This window comes from Phanerochaete carnosa (assembly GCF_000300595.1).
Source record: "Phanerochaete carnosa HHB-10118-sp unplaced genomic scaffold PHACAscaffold_13, whole genome shotgun sequence".
Taxonomy (NCBI): domain Eukaryota; kingdom Fungi; phylum Basidiomycota; class Agaricomycetes; order Polyporales; family Phanerochaetaceae; genus Phanerochaete; species Phanerochaete carnosa.
The window spans coordinates 150,042-167,733 of record NW_006767640.1 but is presented as its reverse complement, the minus strand read 5'-3'; the positions used below and the strand labels follow the sequence as shown (position 1 = coordinate 167,733).

At 54.7% G+C, this 17,692-nt stretch overlaps 6 protein-coding genes across 6 annotated transcripts; 3 read left to right on the top strand and 3 right to left on the bottom strand.

Annotated features, from left to right (window-relative positions):
- Positions 1-134: 134 nt before the first annotated feature.
- Positions 135-2,485, bottom strand: PHACADRAFT_265061 (uncharacterized protein). The gene is made up of 5 exons (XM_007401535.1): positions 1,831-2,485; positions 1,216-1,777; positions 787-1,166; positions 609-731; positions 135-552 (listed from the first exon to the last, which is right to left on the bottom strand). The coding sequence occupies exons 1-3, from the start codon at positions 2,380-2,382 to the stop codon at positions 1,021-1,023; spliced, it is 1,260 nt and encodes a 419-aa protein (XP_007401597.1). The 5' UTR covers positions 2,383-2,485; the 3' UTR covers positions 135-552; positions 609-731; positions 787-1,020.
- Positions 2,486-2,660: 175 nt separating this feature from the next.
- Positions 2,661-6,850, top strand: PHACADRAFT_265060 (uncharacterized protein). Its single transcript, XM_007401534.1, has 8 exons — positions 2,661-2,932; positions 2,985-3,310; positions 3,362-4,115; positions 4,177-4,302; positions 4,357-5,018; positions 5,101-5,192; positions 5,282-6,135; positions 6,184-6,850. The coding sequence occupies exons 1-4, from the start codon at positions 2,732-2,734 to the stop codon at positions 4,216-4,218; spliced, it is 1,323 nt and encodes a 440-aa protein (XP_007401596.1). The 5' UTR covers positions 2,661-2,731; the 3' UTR covers positions 4,219-4,302; positions 4,357-5,018; positions 5,101-5,192; positions 5,282-6,135; positions 6,184-6,850.
- Positions 6,851-7,049: 199 nt separating this feature from the next.
- PHACADRAFT_188623 (uncharacterized protein) lies at positions 7,050-8,052 on the top strand (the record flags this gene model as incomplete). Its single annotated transcript, XM_007401533.1, has 5 exons — positions 7,050-7,272; positions 7,332-7,471; positions 7,527-7,620; positions 7,672-7,973; positions 8,028-8,052. Exons 1-5 carry the CDS (start codon positions 7,183-7,185, stop codon positions 8,050-8,052), a joined length of 651 nt encoding a protein of 216 aa, XP_007401595.1. The 5' UTR covers positions 7,050-7,182.
- Positions 8,053-8,886: 834 nt separating this feature from the next.
- Positions 8,887-10,503, bottom strand: PHACADRAFT_214085 (uncharacterized protein). The gene is made up of 5 exons (XM_007401532.1): positions 10,270-10,503; positions 9,874-10,187; positions 9,659-9,827; positions 9,322-9,604; positions 8,887-9,269 (listed from the first exon to the last, which is right to left on the bottom strand). Exons 1-5 carry the CDS (start codon positions 10,409-10,411, stop codon positions 9,218-9,220), a joined length of 960 nt encoding a protein of 319 aa, XP_007401594.1. The 5' UTR covers positions 10,412-10,503; the 3' UTR covers positions 8,887-9,217.
- A 188-nt stretch (positions 10,504-10,691) lies between these two features.
- PHACADRAFT_188621 (uncharacterized protein) lies at positions 10,692-11,530 on the top strand (the record flags this gene model as incomplete). Its single annotated transcript, XM_007401531.1, has 4 exons — positions 10,692-11,194; positions 11,253-11,273; positions 11,322-11,378; positions 11,431-11,530. Exons 1-4 carry the CDS (start codon positions 11,070-11,072, stop codon positions 11,528-11,530), a joined length of 303 nt encoding a protein of 100 aa, XP_007401593.1. The 5' UTR covers positions 10,692-11,069.
- A 1,551-nt stretch (positions 11,531-13,081) lies between these two features.
- PHACADRAFT_166893 (uncharacterized protein) lies at positions 13,082-14,702 on the bottom strand (the record flags this gene model as incomplete). Its single annotated transcript, XM_007401530.1, has 4 exons — positions 13,082-13,685; positions 13,836-14,268; positions 14,324-14,440; positions 14,519-14,702. 4 exons carry the CDS (start codon positions 14,700-14,702, stop codon positions 13,082-13,084), a joined length of 1,338 nt encoding a protein of 445 aa, XP_007401592.1.
- Positions 14,703-17,692: the final 2,990 nt, after the last annotated feature.

Genomic DNA, 17,692 nt, shown 5'->3' with positions numbered 1-17,692 from the left:
AACTTCGCACCACAAGTTACCCATCTCCGCCTGTCCAACCTTAGCCAGGACTCGCACATATCTTCGTTCCTACGCATCTTGCTGGACACTCCCCCGCCCCCAGGCGCTTCTCGAGAGGATAGTTATTACCTTCCAGACTCACAGGAAGCTCGAGATGCTGCCACCTTGGCTTCGCGGCTGTCCAGTCTGGAGTACATCTATGTGCAGCCGAACGCGTACCGCAATTCCGGATGGTGTGGGACGGGAGCTATTGTGCACGGCGAGATGGTGTGGGGTCTCGAAAGCATCGCGTCCACCACGCCGGGCGTAGGGACGTTTTTCTTGCTTCCCGAGCAGGAATCCTATACCTTCGACGAAGCATGTAAGGATTGGCTAGAGACGGTTGAGGGCGGGGATGGTCCGTGGCCAGGGGGATCAGGAGGCTCCACGTCGGCTTCGGTTCGCGCAAAGTGGCCAGACGAGGGCAGCGCGTACTTTTCCTGGCAGCCTGATCCTCCGCCCATCAGAGTGCCAGCGTCTCCAGTCGGTGATGCCGTCGAGCCAGACACCGTTGTAAGTACACTATACCGGTGTCACAGGATAATCATTGAGCTTGACGACGTTATCAGATATTTGTCCCCCATGTAAGTGTATCAAGCCGTAGCCCCACTATCACTTAGCCCTGCGGGTATCGGCCCCCATTTGTGCGCGTATCTCGAAGTCCTGGTCCTTCTAGGCCTCACTCGCCATTCGTGAGTGTTTCGACTTCGTGGTATGCCTCACTGCTAATGGCTGCGATGCTAGCAGGTTCAGCCCGGTTCCCCACGCGACGGACAAGGTGAGGCGGCAGAACACGTCCATCCACTCCCTGAAGAGGAAGCACATCTCTCTGGGTGCGAAAGACTAACTGAGACGCTAGTCATTCTTGGCTGGTGAGCTAAGATCTGCGCACCGAACTGGCTCATGACTCTATAATACTATTGCATGCGCTGTCTGTCCGCCCGTAATACGTAAAGTGTACACCCGAGATGGTCAGATCAGTCATGACGTGGTGTCCTTGGTCTGTCCACCAGCTCGCCACTTTCGGACCTTGTCTGCCGCATACCGGACGCTCTTTCCAAGGCCTGTGCTCACTATGCCCTTCAGGCTCTGGACTGTCGACGGGTACCGCACAGTGTTGCATATTTCTAAGCCCAGATGAGTGCAAAAATAGCCTGGTGAACGTTGCTTGCTTACCGTGGTGGATCGTGGCCGCGAGATCTGTGTGCCCCGCCATACGCGTCCAATACACGGCTTCGTCCGCCTCTCGCGGGGGAAGATCGGACGCAGCGTACGCACCAGTGACGCGTGTGAGCAAATTTGACGGAAGCTTACGCAAGTGCGCGGCACGTGCATGTGGCGTAATATCCTGCTGGATGGCATGCGAGTGCGGAGACCAGTGCACGCCCGGTAGCGCGACAACAAGTCGGTGGTAGAGCTCCTTGAACTGCGGGCCTTGTTTGCGGACGATGTTACCGACCTTGCCACGATTCTCGCCAGGCAACGCCATGCGCACGTCTCCAGCGTAGCTGAATCCTGCGATGCGTTCGAAGAGCTCTGTCTCCGTGAAGTCTTCGGGAAGCGTCAGCAGCGCAGCGCGGATGGCCGATGTAAGGTTGACTTGCTGCGTAAGGCGAACCCGGGCGTCGTCCTTAATAATACGGATCGGCTTGTGCATGCGCCCGGCGAGGTAGAGCGTCTTCCAGTTGAGGAGGTCGGAACAGAGGTTGTCCACAGTGGTGACTCCGTATTTGATAGTCTACAAGCGGGCAAGATGAACAGAGGCTTCTTGGACATTATGATTGAACTCACCACACCCTTCATGGGGACGAAGGCGTTAAACCAGACACCTGGGTTGATCTCCTGAACGCGCGAGACGAACTCGGAACCAAGCGCGCGCGCGTACAACGGATAGTGTCCGGGGAACTGGTGCATATTGAGGTCGTGCCAGTGCGATGCGTGCGTGACAGCGAACATAAAGTCGAGCATAGGGCCATCCTTCGATTTGGGATTGCTAATCGTATAGCCGTCCTGCTCGAAGACACCTGAGCCATACGCAAAGGCGTATCGGATAGGTGCGTTGAACTGAGCGACAATAGATTCAAGCAAAGCGCGGGTAGAATCAGCTACAGGCAGAATCTGGTTACGGCCGAAGGTCGGCGGTAGGTGAGGGAGGGCTTGTCGTGTGCGCGGTACCGACGGCCGTGGTGCAGGGTCTAGTCGCGTTCGGTTAGGAGTCTTCGCACCTGGTGGGTGAAGTGGAGGAAGATGCGAGTGTGAAGACGTCGAGGCGACCTCCGTCGAGAGCGAGCGAATGGCGGTAATTACATGGCGGGGCTGGCTGCGGTAGACGGTAAAAAGCATTATTATACGAGACCGTAAGGAATGCGAGAGACTAGATGACAGTAATATTCAAAGTATGCAGATTGTTGTCCGTGCATAGAAGAGGGAAGGTGTTTGAAGATGAAGGTGGAGGAAGAGATGTGGGGGTCGGCCAGCCGCTGCCGAAGCCTGGTCCAGCATCACATGTCCCCGCATCAAACGGCGCGCTGGCACCGGGCGCTTCAGTGGACGCAGGATTTCGCGCCTCGCGAAAGTGGTCTGACCTTATCCACTACCCTCCTTCAAACCTACGCCGGCAAACTTCAGCAAGGTTGCTTGCTGTGGTACAAAAGACCCTAGGCTCGCGTCGGATTTTTTAGACGGCTCCACTATGTCTTCGAATACTGGCAAACTCCGCGATGTCTACATCGTCTTCGGTGGGAGCGGTTTCGTTGGCAGGCACATCGTAGAGCAGCTACTGGCCCGTGGAGACACAGTGTCGGTGTTCGACATTGTACAAAAATACCACGACACACCTTTTTACACGGGAGACATCACAGAGGAAGAGCAGGTTGCCGACGCTGTGCACAAGGTATGTTCACAGAACTTGCGGTAGAAGCGGTTATGCTGAACTCCTTCGACAGAGCGGAGCGACGTGCATCTTTCATACAGTGTCTCCCCCGCACGGTTTGCAGGACCCCGCGCTCTACTGGAGAGTCAACGTCGACGGCACTCGCGCGGTCATCAGCTCTGCTCAAGCACTCGGCGTGCGAAAACTCGTCTACACAAGCTCTGCAGGTCTTGTGTTCAATGGAGGTGACCTCATCAATGTTGATGAACGGACGCCACCACCAGCGAAGGCTATGGATGCCTACAATGAGTCTAAAGCGAAGGCGGAAGAGTTGGTCCTTACTGCAAATGGCATTAAGGGTCTGCTCACGGTGTCGCTGCGTCCAGCTGGTATCTTCGGGTATGTTTGTACTCTCATGTTACATCCAGGTTCTTATAAGCATGGGATCAGGCCCGGCGACAGGCAAGGTACCGCTGGGTTCTACGATGTCTGGAAGCGTGGACAGACGCACTGGCAGATCGGGGACAACACGAACCTCTACGACTGGACATATGTCGGCAACGTCGCTCACGCTCATCTGCTCGCAGCCGATAAGTTGGACGAGGAGCCTATCGTCGATCTCTCAGATCCAGCCAAAGTCACAGAAATTGCCTCGGCTTATCTTCCGCCTATTACACTGACTACTGGGACGCACAAAATTCCTACCTCCGAGTCACGACCGCTTGGTCCGTACGTTGAGCCCGCTCCGAATACCGAGCAGATCAAGGCGAACTGGAGCAACCCGGACTACCGGTCCTCGACACTGCGCGAGACTCGCAGAAGCCGCTTTGACCAATTTTCAGAGGGCGCGCTCTCGAATTCGACGTCTACGCCATTCCAAGTCGCAGGCCAGGCGTTCTTCATCTCGAACGGCGAGCCTGTGTACTTCTGGGACTACGCTCGCTCGCTCTTCTACCGCTTCGACAAGCACTTCGGTACGGAGAAGTACAAGAAGAAGCCCATCGTGATGTCGAACACCGTCGGCCTTATGCTTGCGCATGCTGCTGAGTGGTGGGGTTGGCTCAGTGGCAAGCAGCCTGCGTTCACTGTCTACCGCGTGAAGCTCGTCTGCAAGCACAAGTGGCACAACATTGAGAAGGCTCGTAGAGTGCTCGGTTACGAGCCTATCGTCGATTTGGATACGGGCATGCAACGCACTGTTGATGTAAGTGTGACTGAGGTGCTATATTCATCAGAGTACTATACTAATTTGTATGTCAACGCAGTCCTACGTAGAGTGGTTAAATGCCAACCCCGGCAAGGCATAAAATTTGGGATTTCCTTCGGATTTGGTTTCCTGCATATTTCATATACCATATAATCTCATTTACTCTATCTCGCGGAAGCTGCTGGTCTGTAGTGCAAGATATTCTGTCCGTACTGTGCTCAAATCTTGAATTTTGAAGTTTGGCCAGATTCATAAATTCAAAGCCATCAGGTCGCCCGCAAGAGACCCCGGGAGCGACTCGCTTGGGGATTCTCGCTTCATTTCTCGCTTACTTCTAGTCCGCTTCATTCTATTCTGCGCAAGTGAGCTCATCTTCGCCACCACCGACACTAACAGCTGCTATCTGCCTGCGCAGATGTTGTGCAGAGTATCTGCACATAAACCCGCCATGTATTCCCACTAGCACTGCTACCAGCGGTGATCAGGGTCCGTTTCCCCGCAAATGATCCCGAGGTCGCTACCATGTTACTGAGCAGCGAAAGTCCTCCACAACCAACTTGAATCCTTGCACTTGTCTGAAGCCCTTCCCTTTCTCCGCTTGTTCAAGGGTGTTCATCTCATTCCTTCCTTTTCTTGTTCATATACACTGAGACTGTGTACAAGCCTAGTTCTCCTGCTCCCTTCCTTCAGACTACTTTTCAGCGACCCCTTTCAGATTGTTATATATTGAACTGCGACTACAAAATGTCTATTCCGACCTCGCCTGTGCAGACGCAGAGCCCCGTGGAGAGCTACGTCAGTTCTCCTGGAGGGTGCACGCGCACCGTTGCTATTGTCAAGAACCATGCGTTGGAACATAGGTTCGATATCGAGAGTCGAATGACTGAAGCTGGCTTTGAGGTGAGTGACCTTACTCTCTGCTATGTATTGCGGTACGCTCACTAAGCTCTGGAATATGCTCTATTGCTCGTTGCTATGATAGATAGTCAAGGAGCGCCGGCTGGATTTGGACATCGAGAACGACCCAGACACTATGTTTGAGCTTTTTGGAGACGATTATGTCTGTTTTGCCGAGTGCGTATCAGGTCACATAGTCTTGTTTCGCCTCCAGGCCATCATATGTATCCGCGGCGAGGCTGATGAGTTACACTGGTTCGCTCCAGGGGCCCTGTGCGGGTTTATATCCTCGAACGTCGTCGTGCCGTCCAAGTCTGGAAGACTCTCATGGGCCCCTCAGACCCAGAGGTTGCAAGGCAGGAATCTCCGAACTCCATTCGCGCTCTCTTCGGTATCTCTAGCGAACAAAACGCAGTCATGGGTGCCCCAGACGAAGAGTCAGCCGAGATTCAGATCATGTCTATCTTCGCCTCGTCTCCACCTCTCCCCTCCGTCGAACTCCCGGACGTCGGCTCGGACACTTACGTCTCGGATGCGTACACAGAATCTGACACCCAAGTCGCGAGCGAGTCTGTCCACTCCAAGTCGTCCCGCAGCACCACGCGAGCAAAGTCTCCCGCTAGCACCGAAAACGGGAAGTCCAGGTTCCAGGCTCGCCCTCTCCCAGTCACTCATGATAGTCCCGACATCGTCCCTCGTATGTCTCGCGCGGCGGCCCTTCGTATGGGCATCGTCGAAGCCACCACCCCGCCTAAGCGACACCCCGCGACTCCAGAGTCCATCGCGAAGACTTTCGCCGGGGTTCCGGGGCACAAGCGGTCGGAGACTATCACAGTTGCCTCAACTACGCCCCCGGTGTCGCCACCGCGCATGACGCGCGCAGCGTCACTTAGGCTAGGGCTGGCTGTAGAGCCCACGGCGCTGCAGCCCAAAGGAATTGCGAGGGCCAGGTCCTCCGGAGATGCCCCTTCGAACACCTTTGAGGGTGTCCCTGGACACAAGAGACAGGGGAGCATCGCGGTGGCGAGCACTAAGCCGCCTACAGTTCAACCGCGCACGAACCGCAGCGCGGAGTTGCGCGTTAGCAAAGAGGCTGCGCCTCCCCCGTCTTCTTTTAATAGTGAGTTACTAGACGTCTAGTGAAGCTCACATCTCATTATGAACCTAGTTCGCCAAGCATCCACCCTCTCGCGCGCGTCGTCGCGCAGCTCCCTTGACGGCAGTCGCCCGCCGCTTCGCCCCGCTTCGGCTGCTTCCGTCCATGCTACCGCGCCACCACGACCGTTATCGCGTACCGACTCACGGTCGAGCATCACTACCAACGGCAAACTTTTGAACGCATCGTCTGAAGTCAACAGGTCCAACGGCACACCCAACGGCGATGCTGGCGCGCTGAGCCCGAAGGCGCGGCTTAGCACCGGTGCCCCGCCGACTATCGTGCCTCGGACCAACAAGAGCGCTGCTCTGCGCGCCGCGAAGATGGCGCTCGCTTCTGCAGCTGCGCCGTCGAATGGAACGGTCGCCAAGTCACCTACCGTGAAGAAGACTGTCTCTGCTCCTGCGCGCACTACCCTCAGGGCGTGATAGATGTGAGGCAACATTTTGCCTGAAGAAATGCCTTCTCTTTCAAGTTTTCTTCTTCGAGTTTTCAAGGACCCTCGTTTCTTGCGCCGCGTGCTCTGCTTTTCTCTCTGCTCTCTACCACTACGCCGAAATACCCCGTTCTGGCATGAGGCTATCCACATCTGAACACACGTACACCCACAAGCTCTGCTGCAGAGCGTGCTCTATCTTATGCGATAACCCTATCCCCGTATCTATGCGTCTATATGATCCCTATTTTTTTTTTTTTTTCCTTTCCGAATTGATTTAGCTTGGCCCTAGTACTGGTGCTGTTGTATGAATAACATGTGGCGTTATTTTCTTAGCTTTCGTACTGCTAAATCATTGTGGTGCAATTCGCCGCCAGGCTAATGAAGCCAGGCACATTCACGTGGTTAACGATCATGCCACGACGCGGGCGGCTATTTCGCGAGCTATGTCCTCGGCAAGCTGAAGCCAGTTCAGACCTCACAACGACCACCAGCTCCTCCGACATATTCGGCTGAAAATATTACTGTATTTATTCCGATTATCTCAGTGACTAGACCACCCGCCCTCGAACGCAATGCCTGTAGGAATTGAAGCATGGGTTACCCAGATACCCCCCGTGACGAGAGCATGGCTTGCGCTGTCGGTGCTCACGAGTGTAGCTGTTGTGAGTAAGTTGTCTGCTCAGACTTGTATGGCAGTACCTTACCGAACGTAATCCTTTAGCAATGCCAGGTCGTGACGCCGCTGCAGCTCTACGTTAGCTACAAGGCTGCGTTCACGAACATGCAGCTTTGGCGGGTGTTCACAAATTTCTTCTACTTTGGTTCACTCTCGCTAGATTTCGTGTTCCACATGTTCTTCTTGTGAGTGTAAAGCCTGCATCATTCGTGTGAACGTGTCTCAAACGTTGTTTTGTAGCATGCGGTATAGCAGGATGCTAGAAGAGTCATCATTTGCAAACCGCAAGGCGGAGTACGTCTGGCTGTTGATTCAATCCGCCGTGATGTTACTTGTGCGTGTTCAAACTATGCGACTTAGTTTAGACAGCTGAACCTCATTGTAGGCTCTGTCACCGCTAGTGAACCTTCCCTTCCTCTCCTCGCCGCTCGCTTTCGTTCCCATCTACCTCTGGTCACGAAGACATCCAGCGACGCCCATCTCGCTCTTTGGCCTAATAACAATTACGGCTCCATACCTACCCCTCGCTCTCGTCGGTCTTGCGTGGATTTTGAACGGCACTTGGCGCGCAGCGGCTGGAGATTTGGTGGGGTGCGCGGTCGGTCATGTCGGCTGGTTCTTGAGGGATGTCTGGACTCGGGAGATGGTCGGTGGTCCGACGTGGTTCAGCGAGGCGCCTGACGTTTTGTAAGTGCCTTATTCGTGCTGGAGTATGTGACGTGCTAAATGGTGCTTCTTCAGGAAGCGGCTGTTTGGAGAGCTATGAATGCTCCTGGATGCTTACGGCATTCGAGTCTTTAATATGACATTATTGGTTTGATCTGCCTGTTAACATCTCTGGCTGGCTAGAATGAGATCTTGAGCAAAGATCATGTCCAGCTTGCCGCGCACGGGTCAACTCTCGGGTGTCTTCGGGATTGGAAGTATCGCATTCTTATTGAATGTCAGTGGCAGCTATGATGCCAAATTGAACATCATTCGGTGACTGCCTCTTTCGTTTCTTCCACAGATTCCCTCCCCCGACCTTTCACAGCTGTGTTGCTGATTGGTTTGCTCGATCGAGCCTGTGCGTACATATCTGCAAAGATGTTCCCCAATAAGTGCGTCTACCCCCGAATCTCGTATGCAACAGCTCAGTTGAGCTGTCAGCCAGGACTGTTGCCAGCGTGAGGATATCAACTGCACGAAACATGACATGCGTTACGTCCCTGCTGTCTCTACCAAATGTGCCCCCATAGGAACGAGATTTGTTCGAAAAGTTCCGACGTAATTCGAATTTACTCCTTACGATGGATGTGGATATGCGACCTTCATAGGTCGCAAAGTTGCATGATCCCTTTCGGAAGAGCGAGCTCAGAGACATGAGGGATTGAGCGAGATGTCCTTGGGTACCTTCATCATCCTTGATTGCTCTGTGGAACCTTAGAGAGCGCCCCCTTGATTCGGATACCCGTTAGGCAGAATCAGGACATTGAACATCCGTTGAGACAACCTTGCTACGCGATCGCGCCTGCGCCTGCGGAGACTGGAAATCTACGTCAGGTTCGGATTCGCGGGTCGCTGGTGGAGCCCAGTCTGGTGCAGCACCGACTGTTCTTGCGACAGTGTCACTAAGGTTCAAAGCACTAGGTTCAAATTATACACTGGTTTAAAAGCCGTCAATGATTACGGTAGGAAGCGTGATGCTTAGCGTGTAACAGCAGTGCGCGTTAAAGGAGAGGGCCCTGAGGATACACCGGGGGGAATACATTGAACGAGGGGATGCATAGCGCACGCAGGGGCAGTTGGGGCGGGAACAAGTGTTTAAACTCTATGCGGGAGAAAAAGTGGGTAAGTATCAATACAGGAGCCTCTGTTGTGCGACGAGGAAGCAGTGTGTGGATAATATATATGTGAGGGAGTCCATGGTGTGTGTAGCCCGTATTATGGTGTCATGGCCGTTCCTCTGCCCGCTTGTTCAAGTGACGCATTAGCATCTCGTACCTGTAGCAGGGCACGTCAGTCTGAGTGGGCACGAGCAGACGAGCGAACGTACGTGAGCATCGTGACGGCACTGTTGGGCACCGTCCGAACGAGGTTGACCGACAGGCCGCGGTACAACGCCCGCCAACCCTCATTGAGTACGATTGTCTTCGCGGTCGTGATTATTCCAGGCACGCGACCATGGGTATCAATCGAGGCATTCCTCGCGAGCCGGTATGTCTGCAGCCGTGTCCGCAGGACCTCGTGTGGATATGTCACTATCGACGCTGTCATCTTTGCGAGCGACGAGCAGCCGAGGATTTGGTCTGGTGAAAGTTTTTCGGGAGCTCCATCGCCTGACGTACGGCGTTAGAGGCTGAGTCAGTAGGAGGTGCGAAGAAAGTACACACTAGTCCAGCCCTTGAGGAACTCGTATAATGGAAACTGTACGGCGACGTGCGCTATCCCGAGCAGACTAGGAAAGAGTCCCCTGAAGAAGGCACGCCAGCCTTCGGTCCTGTATATTGTTAACGCCGCGTCTAGAGTGTGTTTGTACCGTACTTCTTCTCGTGATTGCGTCTACAATTCGGTCAGCACAAAGCGCGATTTGAACGGGGGAACATACCATAAAGCGAGTTTTGATGACCCAGAGAGGATTTGTACAGAGAGTGCTCGTTGCCCCCGCCGTCATTGCGGAGAAGAGGTGCAGTGTCCAGGGATGCTCGCGATTAAGTGGTTGATATCCCTTGACCTGAGCTGCGGGATATATGTGCCGCATGGCGGGGGCTTCTTGTATCGGCCGCTCACCGAAGTGATTCTTGATACCGTCATAGACGGCGAAGTATATCGCCCATGTCGGGAGATAGCCCAATATTGTCGGACCAAGCCCACGGTAGAGACCGCGGATGCCGTCATGCTTGATGATATTCTTGACTAGGCCTGAGGAGCGCGAAAAGGATGGAGAGACATACGTTGAGCGACGACGGCAGGGACATGCGACCCTCTCAGCAGAACCCCTCACCGACTATACCATGGTACCCCTTCTGACCACTCCGCGTTTGCTGCGCCTGGAGCTTAGTCTTGATAACATCCAGGGGACATGTAGCAATGCTGGCGACTAGACCGCCTCCCGCGCCAGCTGTGTATCGTGTGCAGCGTAACATCCCGAGTGGCGAGAATTACATCACTTCCGTAAGTGCTTTATAGGGCGGTTTGCGCCGAAACCACGCACCGAGCATGCTATTGGTGCTCGAACCCATCTCCCGAGCTCTTCACTTGCGGGGAGGCGCAGGTAGGGAACAAATTAGAGTAAGTCGCAGCAGTATGTGTCTAAGCAAAAGTAAGACTTTGTGGGGCGGGCCCGGTTCTCGTAGCCGCTCGGATGTCGGCGCGCACTGCAGTACCCCTTTTGGTATATTTTCGCGACTTGTCTTCGTCTCACAGCCACGCACCATGATTCAGCTTATCTCGCACTGCGGGGAGCACCGGAAAGTGTTACCTGGTAGATTATCAGCGTTTGACTTACTTTCGTAATGGAACTCTAATTATAACAACAAGTACTCCCGGAGATGGACTCGCCGCCCTACACGCGAGATCATGCACTTTATCACATCTAGCTCGTTCATGTCTCACATTATACAGGACTCTTCATGTGTTCGCATCGCATCCCTCAGAACCTGAGCTGTTCAGGGTACTCTGCTTAGCAAGTGTGACGTCTGGGTGCAGACCCCTGTGCTCATGCGCGATGCGTATATACTCAAGGAAGCAAGGGGTTTGGTACCCACATCCTTCCTGCCTCGATATACCTAGCTGCTCTATATCATGGTTACCGTCTCAGTCAAAGACACCATCCTTGCCCAGTCGGACAAGCCAGTGAAGCTTGAGAGCAGCGACTATTTTCCTCCAGAGTCTGTGAACAAGGACGCTTTCTTCGAGTCGCCTACCACGTATGTCTCTGCTAGCTCCTCCCCGTCGATGAACTGAGCTGACAGCTACTTGCTCCAGCTATACCTGCCCGTGGAAGGGGTGCGTCTGTTCCGGGGACAGATCAGACAAACGCTTACGCTTGTCCAGACATGCTACCTACTACAGTGCCAACGTAAACGGTGCGACTTTGCCAGACGTTGCATGGTAAGCGCGGTGTTGCGTCTTCCTCGAAAGCTGTCCCTCATTTCCCGCGTAGGGCGTACCTCCAACCAAAGCCCGCCGCCGCACAAATTGCAGGTCACTTCGCGTTTGACAAGGCGAGGCATCTTTACGTCTCAGGAGTTCACTACATCTAACGGCATGCGCACAGTCCAGAGTCGACATCGCCTGAGTCTGTGCCGTTCGCGCGTATCTTTGTATGTACACATAATCCAATTGGACGTGCTTTGTCGGCTCCGTGTACAGTCACTCCCCCATAGCAAGCTGCTCGCAGCTTTGCTGCCAGATTGCAACACGTCAGTGCAGCCTGCTACGATCGGTCGAAAGACGCGACCGTCTGAGCTGCGATGATCAACGACACGGTCTCGTCCGACACATGTTCTCCTAACCTTTTCTTGCACAAAGTGCTGTCAAATGTCGGTCCTCATCTCCGCGGCCGGCCATCCAACAATAAGCATTCTCGAGAAGGTTCAGCACACCACGTTGCACGATCGTGATCATGCTTGACATGGGCCTGCTTTCATTCAGACGCCTCACATGCATATGATATCCCTCGAGCTGCAATGCAGCAAAAGTGCGGCTTCTCAGAACCCGTCCATGGGGGTAGCATATGAATTTGAGCCTTCGGCAGAACACCCTCCGTGCCTGTACCGGCACCGACAGTTCCAGACTCGAGGTAGCGCAGAGCCGAGACAGGGTTCAGCGTACACTCCAGTCCACAGACAGACAGTCGCGGCCTATGTCACGGATTTTTAGCATCTAAGAAATCCCATAAACTGTTTATCAAAGAAGAAAAATACAATTGATGGTATCGTGAAGCGATTAGAACGACACATACTTGGCGAGCTAGGGACCGGCACCGACGATGACTTGACACGAAGGGGGGAAGAGAGCTACGTGAAAAGTAAAACGCGAACAAATAAAGAAGACGGCAGGGCGGCGGCGTTGGCGAGGCGGGGGAGAGGCACACGGACGGGCAGACAGACACAGTCGACGTTTCTATGCGCGCATGGTTTTCCATATTGGCTCCTGCAGGAGGCACCACGAACGTGGCAGACGACCGTGATCATAAATACAGTTACAGCGAAAAAGGAGGGTATGGCGCCCGTGCCGCAGGGGAGGGTGTGGCGGCGGGCGAGTTGGATGGTGGACATGGTGTGCAGCAGCAGCGCGTGGGCGACAAGAGTGGCACCGGGACAGATGAATCAGGCGAGGTGCCGTCGTGCTACGGCCGGGGGTAGTCCAGGTTGCGGCAGGGGCGCGGCGCGGCCTGCCAGAGGGAGGTTGGATTCAACGAGTGCGTCGGCCGTGAAGGCGGGCTGTAGGCGATAGTGAACTTTCGCTGGAGCGGTGGTTCCGTGAGAAGCTGGCTGGAAAGCCAATGTCCGTTGTCAAAAAAAAAGGAAGAGCGTGAGAACAGGTGTGCGAAAAAGTGTAAAAGCAGTCCAGGATGTCAACGAAGATACTAAAAAGGGGGAGGATAATGGAGGATGAAGGGCAGACACAGGGCAAGAAGGGGGTGGGAATAATGCACAACCACGGGTGGTAGCTACTGATGATGTCAACATCAACGGCGGTGGTAGAAGAGGGGAGGTGAACGGAGACAAAACCAAGAGAGTAGCGGACCAACCCATGGCAAGGAGGACGAAAGCAGAGGTGGGACATGAAACTGAGAGGATGAGACAGGGCTATCGCGGAAAATCATGCACTGTGTCCCGGTCGTCCGCAGCATCGCTCAGAGTCTCTACCCTTACGCCTCTCGAGGAGCCGACACTCCGAATGTCCCTCCCTTCCTCCGCAAGTTCCCTGTTGATCAGACCAGGGTCTCCACCTGCGTTGAGCGGGTCCGATTCAGGGCTTTCACCTTCTTCTTCTGGCCGACCAGCAAAGTTCGGTTTCCGCAGAGCCGTACGGAATGCATTGGCCATGACAGCCGCGTCTGCACCAGACAAGAAAGCAGCGTCGCTGCCGCGGGACACGGTCGATGCGCCGTCGTGGATCTCGGGTGATCCCGGTCGCTGGTTCGAAGCTGCCGCACCGAAGGCAGAGGCTATGACGGGAGAGGTAGGTTCCCCCGCCTCTGCATTGCGCATCATCGGTGTCGAGGAGCCCATAGACCCCCTGTGAGAAAGGTTGGTCTGGCGTCGTCTCCGTAAGCGCCTCATCATGAAGAAGGTGAGGATACCGCTGGCCAACAGCGCGAGGAAACCAAGAATGACTATCACGGCTATTGCCCAGTGTGGGAATGAAGAGCCTCCATTATCTTGGACGTTACCGCTGCCTGCGCCGGCGCTGCTTGTCGCCGAAGGAATTTCGCCCGTGTTTGAGCCAGTAGAGCCACCAAGCCCGCCTGCGTGAGACAGCGAGGATGCAGATGCGGCCGATGCGGCCGATACTGCAGACGCTGCAGACGCTGAGGCAGCAGATGCCGAGGATAACGACGCGGCGGAAGCAGCAGATGCTGAGGACGCGGCGGCGGCGGCAGAGGTGGACGACATAGACGCGACCACAGAATCGGCGAAGGTCGTCTCTGGAAGCTGATGAGAACAAGTGCGAGGAATAAGTGTTGAAGACAAAAACTTACGAAGGCCAGTGAATATGGGTTGAAGAGTGACATTCTCATCAAGAGTCTGGGAGGCTGGAGTGACGGCCCACTGGAAGAGGAAAGGCAGGTCGCTGCCATTCCACTCATTCCCTCGGTCGCCCCACCAGGAGTCGTTAACTTGTGCCAACTGCAAGCCTGCCTGACCTTGAGGATTGCCTACATTATTCCACTGTAATATTATGTCGTTATGCGAAGGTCCTTGCTCCGTTGCACTTAAAAGATAGATGTTGACCAGGTTCGTTTGCGTGAGCGTGGGTAAGCGAGTGTTCCCTGCGGAGAGTCACATGTTGGCCAGGACGTAGAAGGAACGAAAGATATGACGTACAGACAAAGCTTGAGAACTGATGCTGAGGTACTACGGTGGAAGAGTTGGGGAAACAGGATATAACGTTGTTACCGGAGAAAAATTGGCACTGCTCCTCGGCGGCCTCTGCGCAAGTCTCTCATCAGTTCCGCGTTGGAGAGCGGCGGGAGAGCACATGTCTGCCCGTCAATATTGTGTAGGGAGATGAGTACTTACGGACTGCCGCCTCATCCGGTATGACATCTCCCCCATCCCTGGAATCAATCTGGCGGTCTACATGACCGGAGAGAGATCGACGTCGGCCTTTGCGTATCCTCGAGGACGATGGGATGGGAGCTGGAGCCGGTGACGGTGTCCGTTGTGGCCATGGAGCTTGTCGATCGCGTGTTGGATTGAGCATGTGTTCTTGAAGACGCAGAAGGTCGCCGAGAGGTGCGATGTGACGATGCGTAACAAGGATGTTGTGCGCTTTGTACAGAGGTGCAGCAAATGCGCATACTCTAGAACGGGAGGAAGGAGAGGGCGGAGTGTACCCTGCGCCAAACGAAGGGTCGTGGACGTCGGGAACGACGACGAGGGAGGGTCGCGCGGGGGATCAGGTAGGAGTGTACATCGCCGTTCAGAACAAACGGTCGAAATCGCTGCAACAATTTCCCTGATTACGTAATCCATCCGCCTCCGAGCCGAATCCCTCTTTCTCCTAGGAAAATTTCCCTTGCATCGGAATCATACATAGCTTCACTCTCATGCTAGCACAGACGAGTGCTGTGTGTGCTATGGCCTGGAAAGCCGTGCAGCCTGGTGCGAGCATTTCGAGATTATCGTCCCGGATATGCCTGTTTCGGGGGTTACGTTGTCACGAGTTTCACTGCTGGTGCGATGCCAGTGGTCATCGCGTCGTCACTTTGCCCCGCTTGCCAGAAATAATTGAGGATCTCCACCCGCCCCACCCGCCGCCAGCGAAAACGAGACGCTTGGGGTGTGCCTGTCCTCAGGCCTCAGGGCCGGGTTTCCCGACACCCTTTGCTCGTTGCCTGCCTCATGGCTGTCGATCTCCTCGTGCGTCCTGTTTTCCTCTGGCCTCCAGTACCCCTCCGACGCTTTGCGTGCTCTCTGCTCCGCTTGAGCCAGCCGGACTCAGCGGGCTCAGCACACCGCGACGCCAGCCCCGTATCAGAGTCTGGGCTGTTCCCAGGCTGGTCACACATGGCCGACGTCAGAATACCTCCGACCCGGAACTGAACGCCCAATTTTGGTACCGCGAATCGCCCCTTCTTCATCGTTTGCCGAGTCCTCGCAGTTGTTTTCCTCTTGTTTTCTCCCGACTGCAAATTGCAGACCTCTCGTGTCTAGACCGGGGCAGACAATCTGACCTGCAATATCCACTCAAGGTCATACGCGAGCCTTCTCTGGAGCAGGCCTGATATGAAACGAGCGCGAACCTCGTGTATTGTACGTCTCAAACGGACGAGCTTCTGGGAACTCACGAGGCACGAGGCACAGCGTACCCCTTTGCACTAGGAGGCCGCCAACTCGCTTCAGGACTACTCGATGACAGTCCCAAGCAAACGTCTCTTGGATCGAAGCGAGCGCATGACCTGTAAAGATGTAAAGGCCAAGCCTCATCTCGAGAGTTCCGATGGTATCATGCGCAAAACCACTGTGCACCTAAAGCCTGTCTCACCCCTCATTGGCCTCACCACTCCTTATCGCGCCCACGCGCCTCCTTCGCCCTCTGTCGTGGCGACCAATCGGCGCCTTCCAGCGGTATAGTTTCAAAGTTCGTAAGAGAGGGTGTTTGCGTTCCGGCCTCCCGCGGACGCAATTCCGCTTTCTGTTACTCGGTAGCTTGCACGTCGGTCAAGGGCAAGCTTGCCACCACCTGTCACATACATCCGACACCCTCAAACCTAGCCGCTTCAAACATTCAAATATCTGTGCTTCACACATTACGCACGCTCTCAGGCACGTTGCAGCCATGCGTGTCGCACCGCACCCTTCGCCCCATGTCGGGCTGACGTCACTCCTCTCGATACTCCTGCGAATGTCTCATTCATTATAGCTCGGCTTTGCCACGGTTTGCATCAAGTAGAGGTTTGGGACTTTGCACCATAACTGTTGACCTACTCGTCTCGCTGAACTCCCCGAGCCCGACGAGCGTAGAATTAGCCCGGCAACAGCAGTTTAGAGTCGACGCCGTCCATCTCGATGTTCGTGCCGTGATTGCCGTCACTACGACCGTGGGCTGCAGCGACCGGCAGCAAGTGTTCTATCCGCACATAGCGCTCGTTCAAACAGAAGCAGAGCCCTCCATCTCCTATCCCGTGAAACATGCTGCGACGAGCTTCGCCGCTGACGCATCGTCGCTGCCCATCTTCCGGATATCGCTGAACAATGACTATGTATCAGTCTCTCGCGATACGAAACGTCAAGGCAACCGTTCAGACCGACACATGTGGACGTGCGCGCCGGCAGGGTCATCTCCGGGGCTTCGTTCAGCGCACACCGGGCCGCCTCGGCGGCAACGGCGACGGCGATATGCCGACGACGTTTGAAAAGGACCCGCTTAGGCTCGGCCGCCCTGGCCATGCCAACATACCAACCACCCATGCGTCCCCACCGAGTTGACTGGCCGCGCGCGAGTCCAGGACCCGTTCATGGACTGTTGGATTGACCTCCTGCCAGCTCTGCGTACTTAGGCTCTCTCTCTTGTAGTGGCTGGTCTATTGGAACGGGGTTGCTCAGACGATGGGGGATATGGTACCTCACTCGTACTAATGCAAAGGTTAAACAGAATGCAATACACATAATTGAGAACATACCAAGCTTTCTGATGTGTCGTAACAGTACATAATTAAGTCGACGATCCTTGTTTTCTGGAATACACAGAGCCGCTACAACTCCGCACGTCTCTTGTAATATCCAAGCCGCGATCTCACGCTGACCCTCGCAAACCGCATGGGCTGCGCAACCACCTGATCTCCCAATCCTCGGCCCTTTCGGGCCCTTGTCAGAACGCCACAAAGCTAGCGCTCATCTGATATCGCTGATGGCGAGCGTAAGCGTGTTCGAGGCTCTGACTTTTTTCTCTCGTTTAGTGCGACCTTCTGGTAACGTCTACACGTTTCAGAACTTTTTTGTGCATTTTTTGGGGCGGTCATTGATGTCACTTCTGGGGGTGCGCAGTCAGTAGTCCTCCCCACCGACTTGTAAGCGCCTCCTGCGCGGTAAACTTTGGCAGAGGCAGATACAATGACGGGCGAACGTGAACTCGAACAACAGACTTTGGCATTTAGGTGAGCCAAAGGAGGGGGGTGCGCCGGAGGCCCTGGTTTCCACTACAAGAACACAACGTGTCCTGATTTTATGTATATATAGTATAAGCAATAA

Excerpts from the sequence above, each read along its gene's own strand:
- PHACADRAFT_265061 (XM_007401535.1), bottom strand. The coding sequence starts at position 2,382 with ATGCTTTTTACCGTCTACCGCAGCCAGCCCCGCCATGTAATTACCGCC. Across the intron at positions 1,778-1,830 it reads TCGTCCCCATGAAGGGTGTG|ACTATCAAATACGGAGTCAC; the intron begins GTGAGTTCAATC and ends GCCCGCTTGTAG. Across the intron at positions 1,167-1,215 it reads CGCGGCCACGATCCACCACG|AAATATGCAACACTGTGCGG; the intron begins GTAAGCAAGCAA and ends ATCTGGGCTTAG.
- PHACADRAFT_214085 (XM_007401532.1), bottom strand. The coding sequence starts at position 10,411 with ATGTTACGCTGCACACGATACACAGCTGGCGCGGGAGGCGGTCTAGTC. Across the intron at positions 9,828-9,873 it reads TCATCAAAACTCGCTTTATG|ACGCAATCACGAGAAGAAGT; the intron begins GTATGTTCCCCC and ends ACCGAATTGTAG. Across the intron at positions 9,605-9,658 it reads GTTCCTCAAGGGCTGGACTA|GCGATGGAGCTCCCGAAAAA; the intron begins GTGTGTACTTTC and ends GCCGTACGTCAG.
- PHACADRAFT_265060 (XM_007401534.1), top strand. The coding sequence starts at position 2,732 with ATGTCTTCGAATACTGGCAAACTCCGCGATGTCTACATCGTCTTCGGT. Across the intron at positions 3,311-3,361 it reads CGTCCAGCTGGTATCTTCGG|GCCCGGCGACAGGCAAGGTA; the intron begins GTATGTTTGTAC and ends GCATGGGATCAG. Across the intron at positions 4,116-4,176 it reads GCATGCAACGCACTGTTGAT|TCCTACGTAGAGTGGTTAAA; the intron begins GTAAGTGTGACT and ends ATGTCAACGCAG.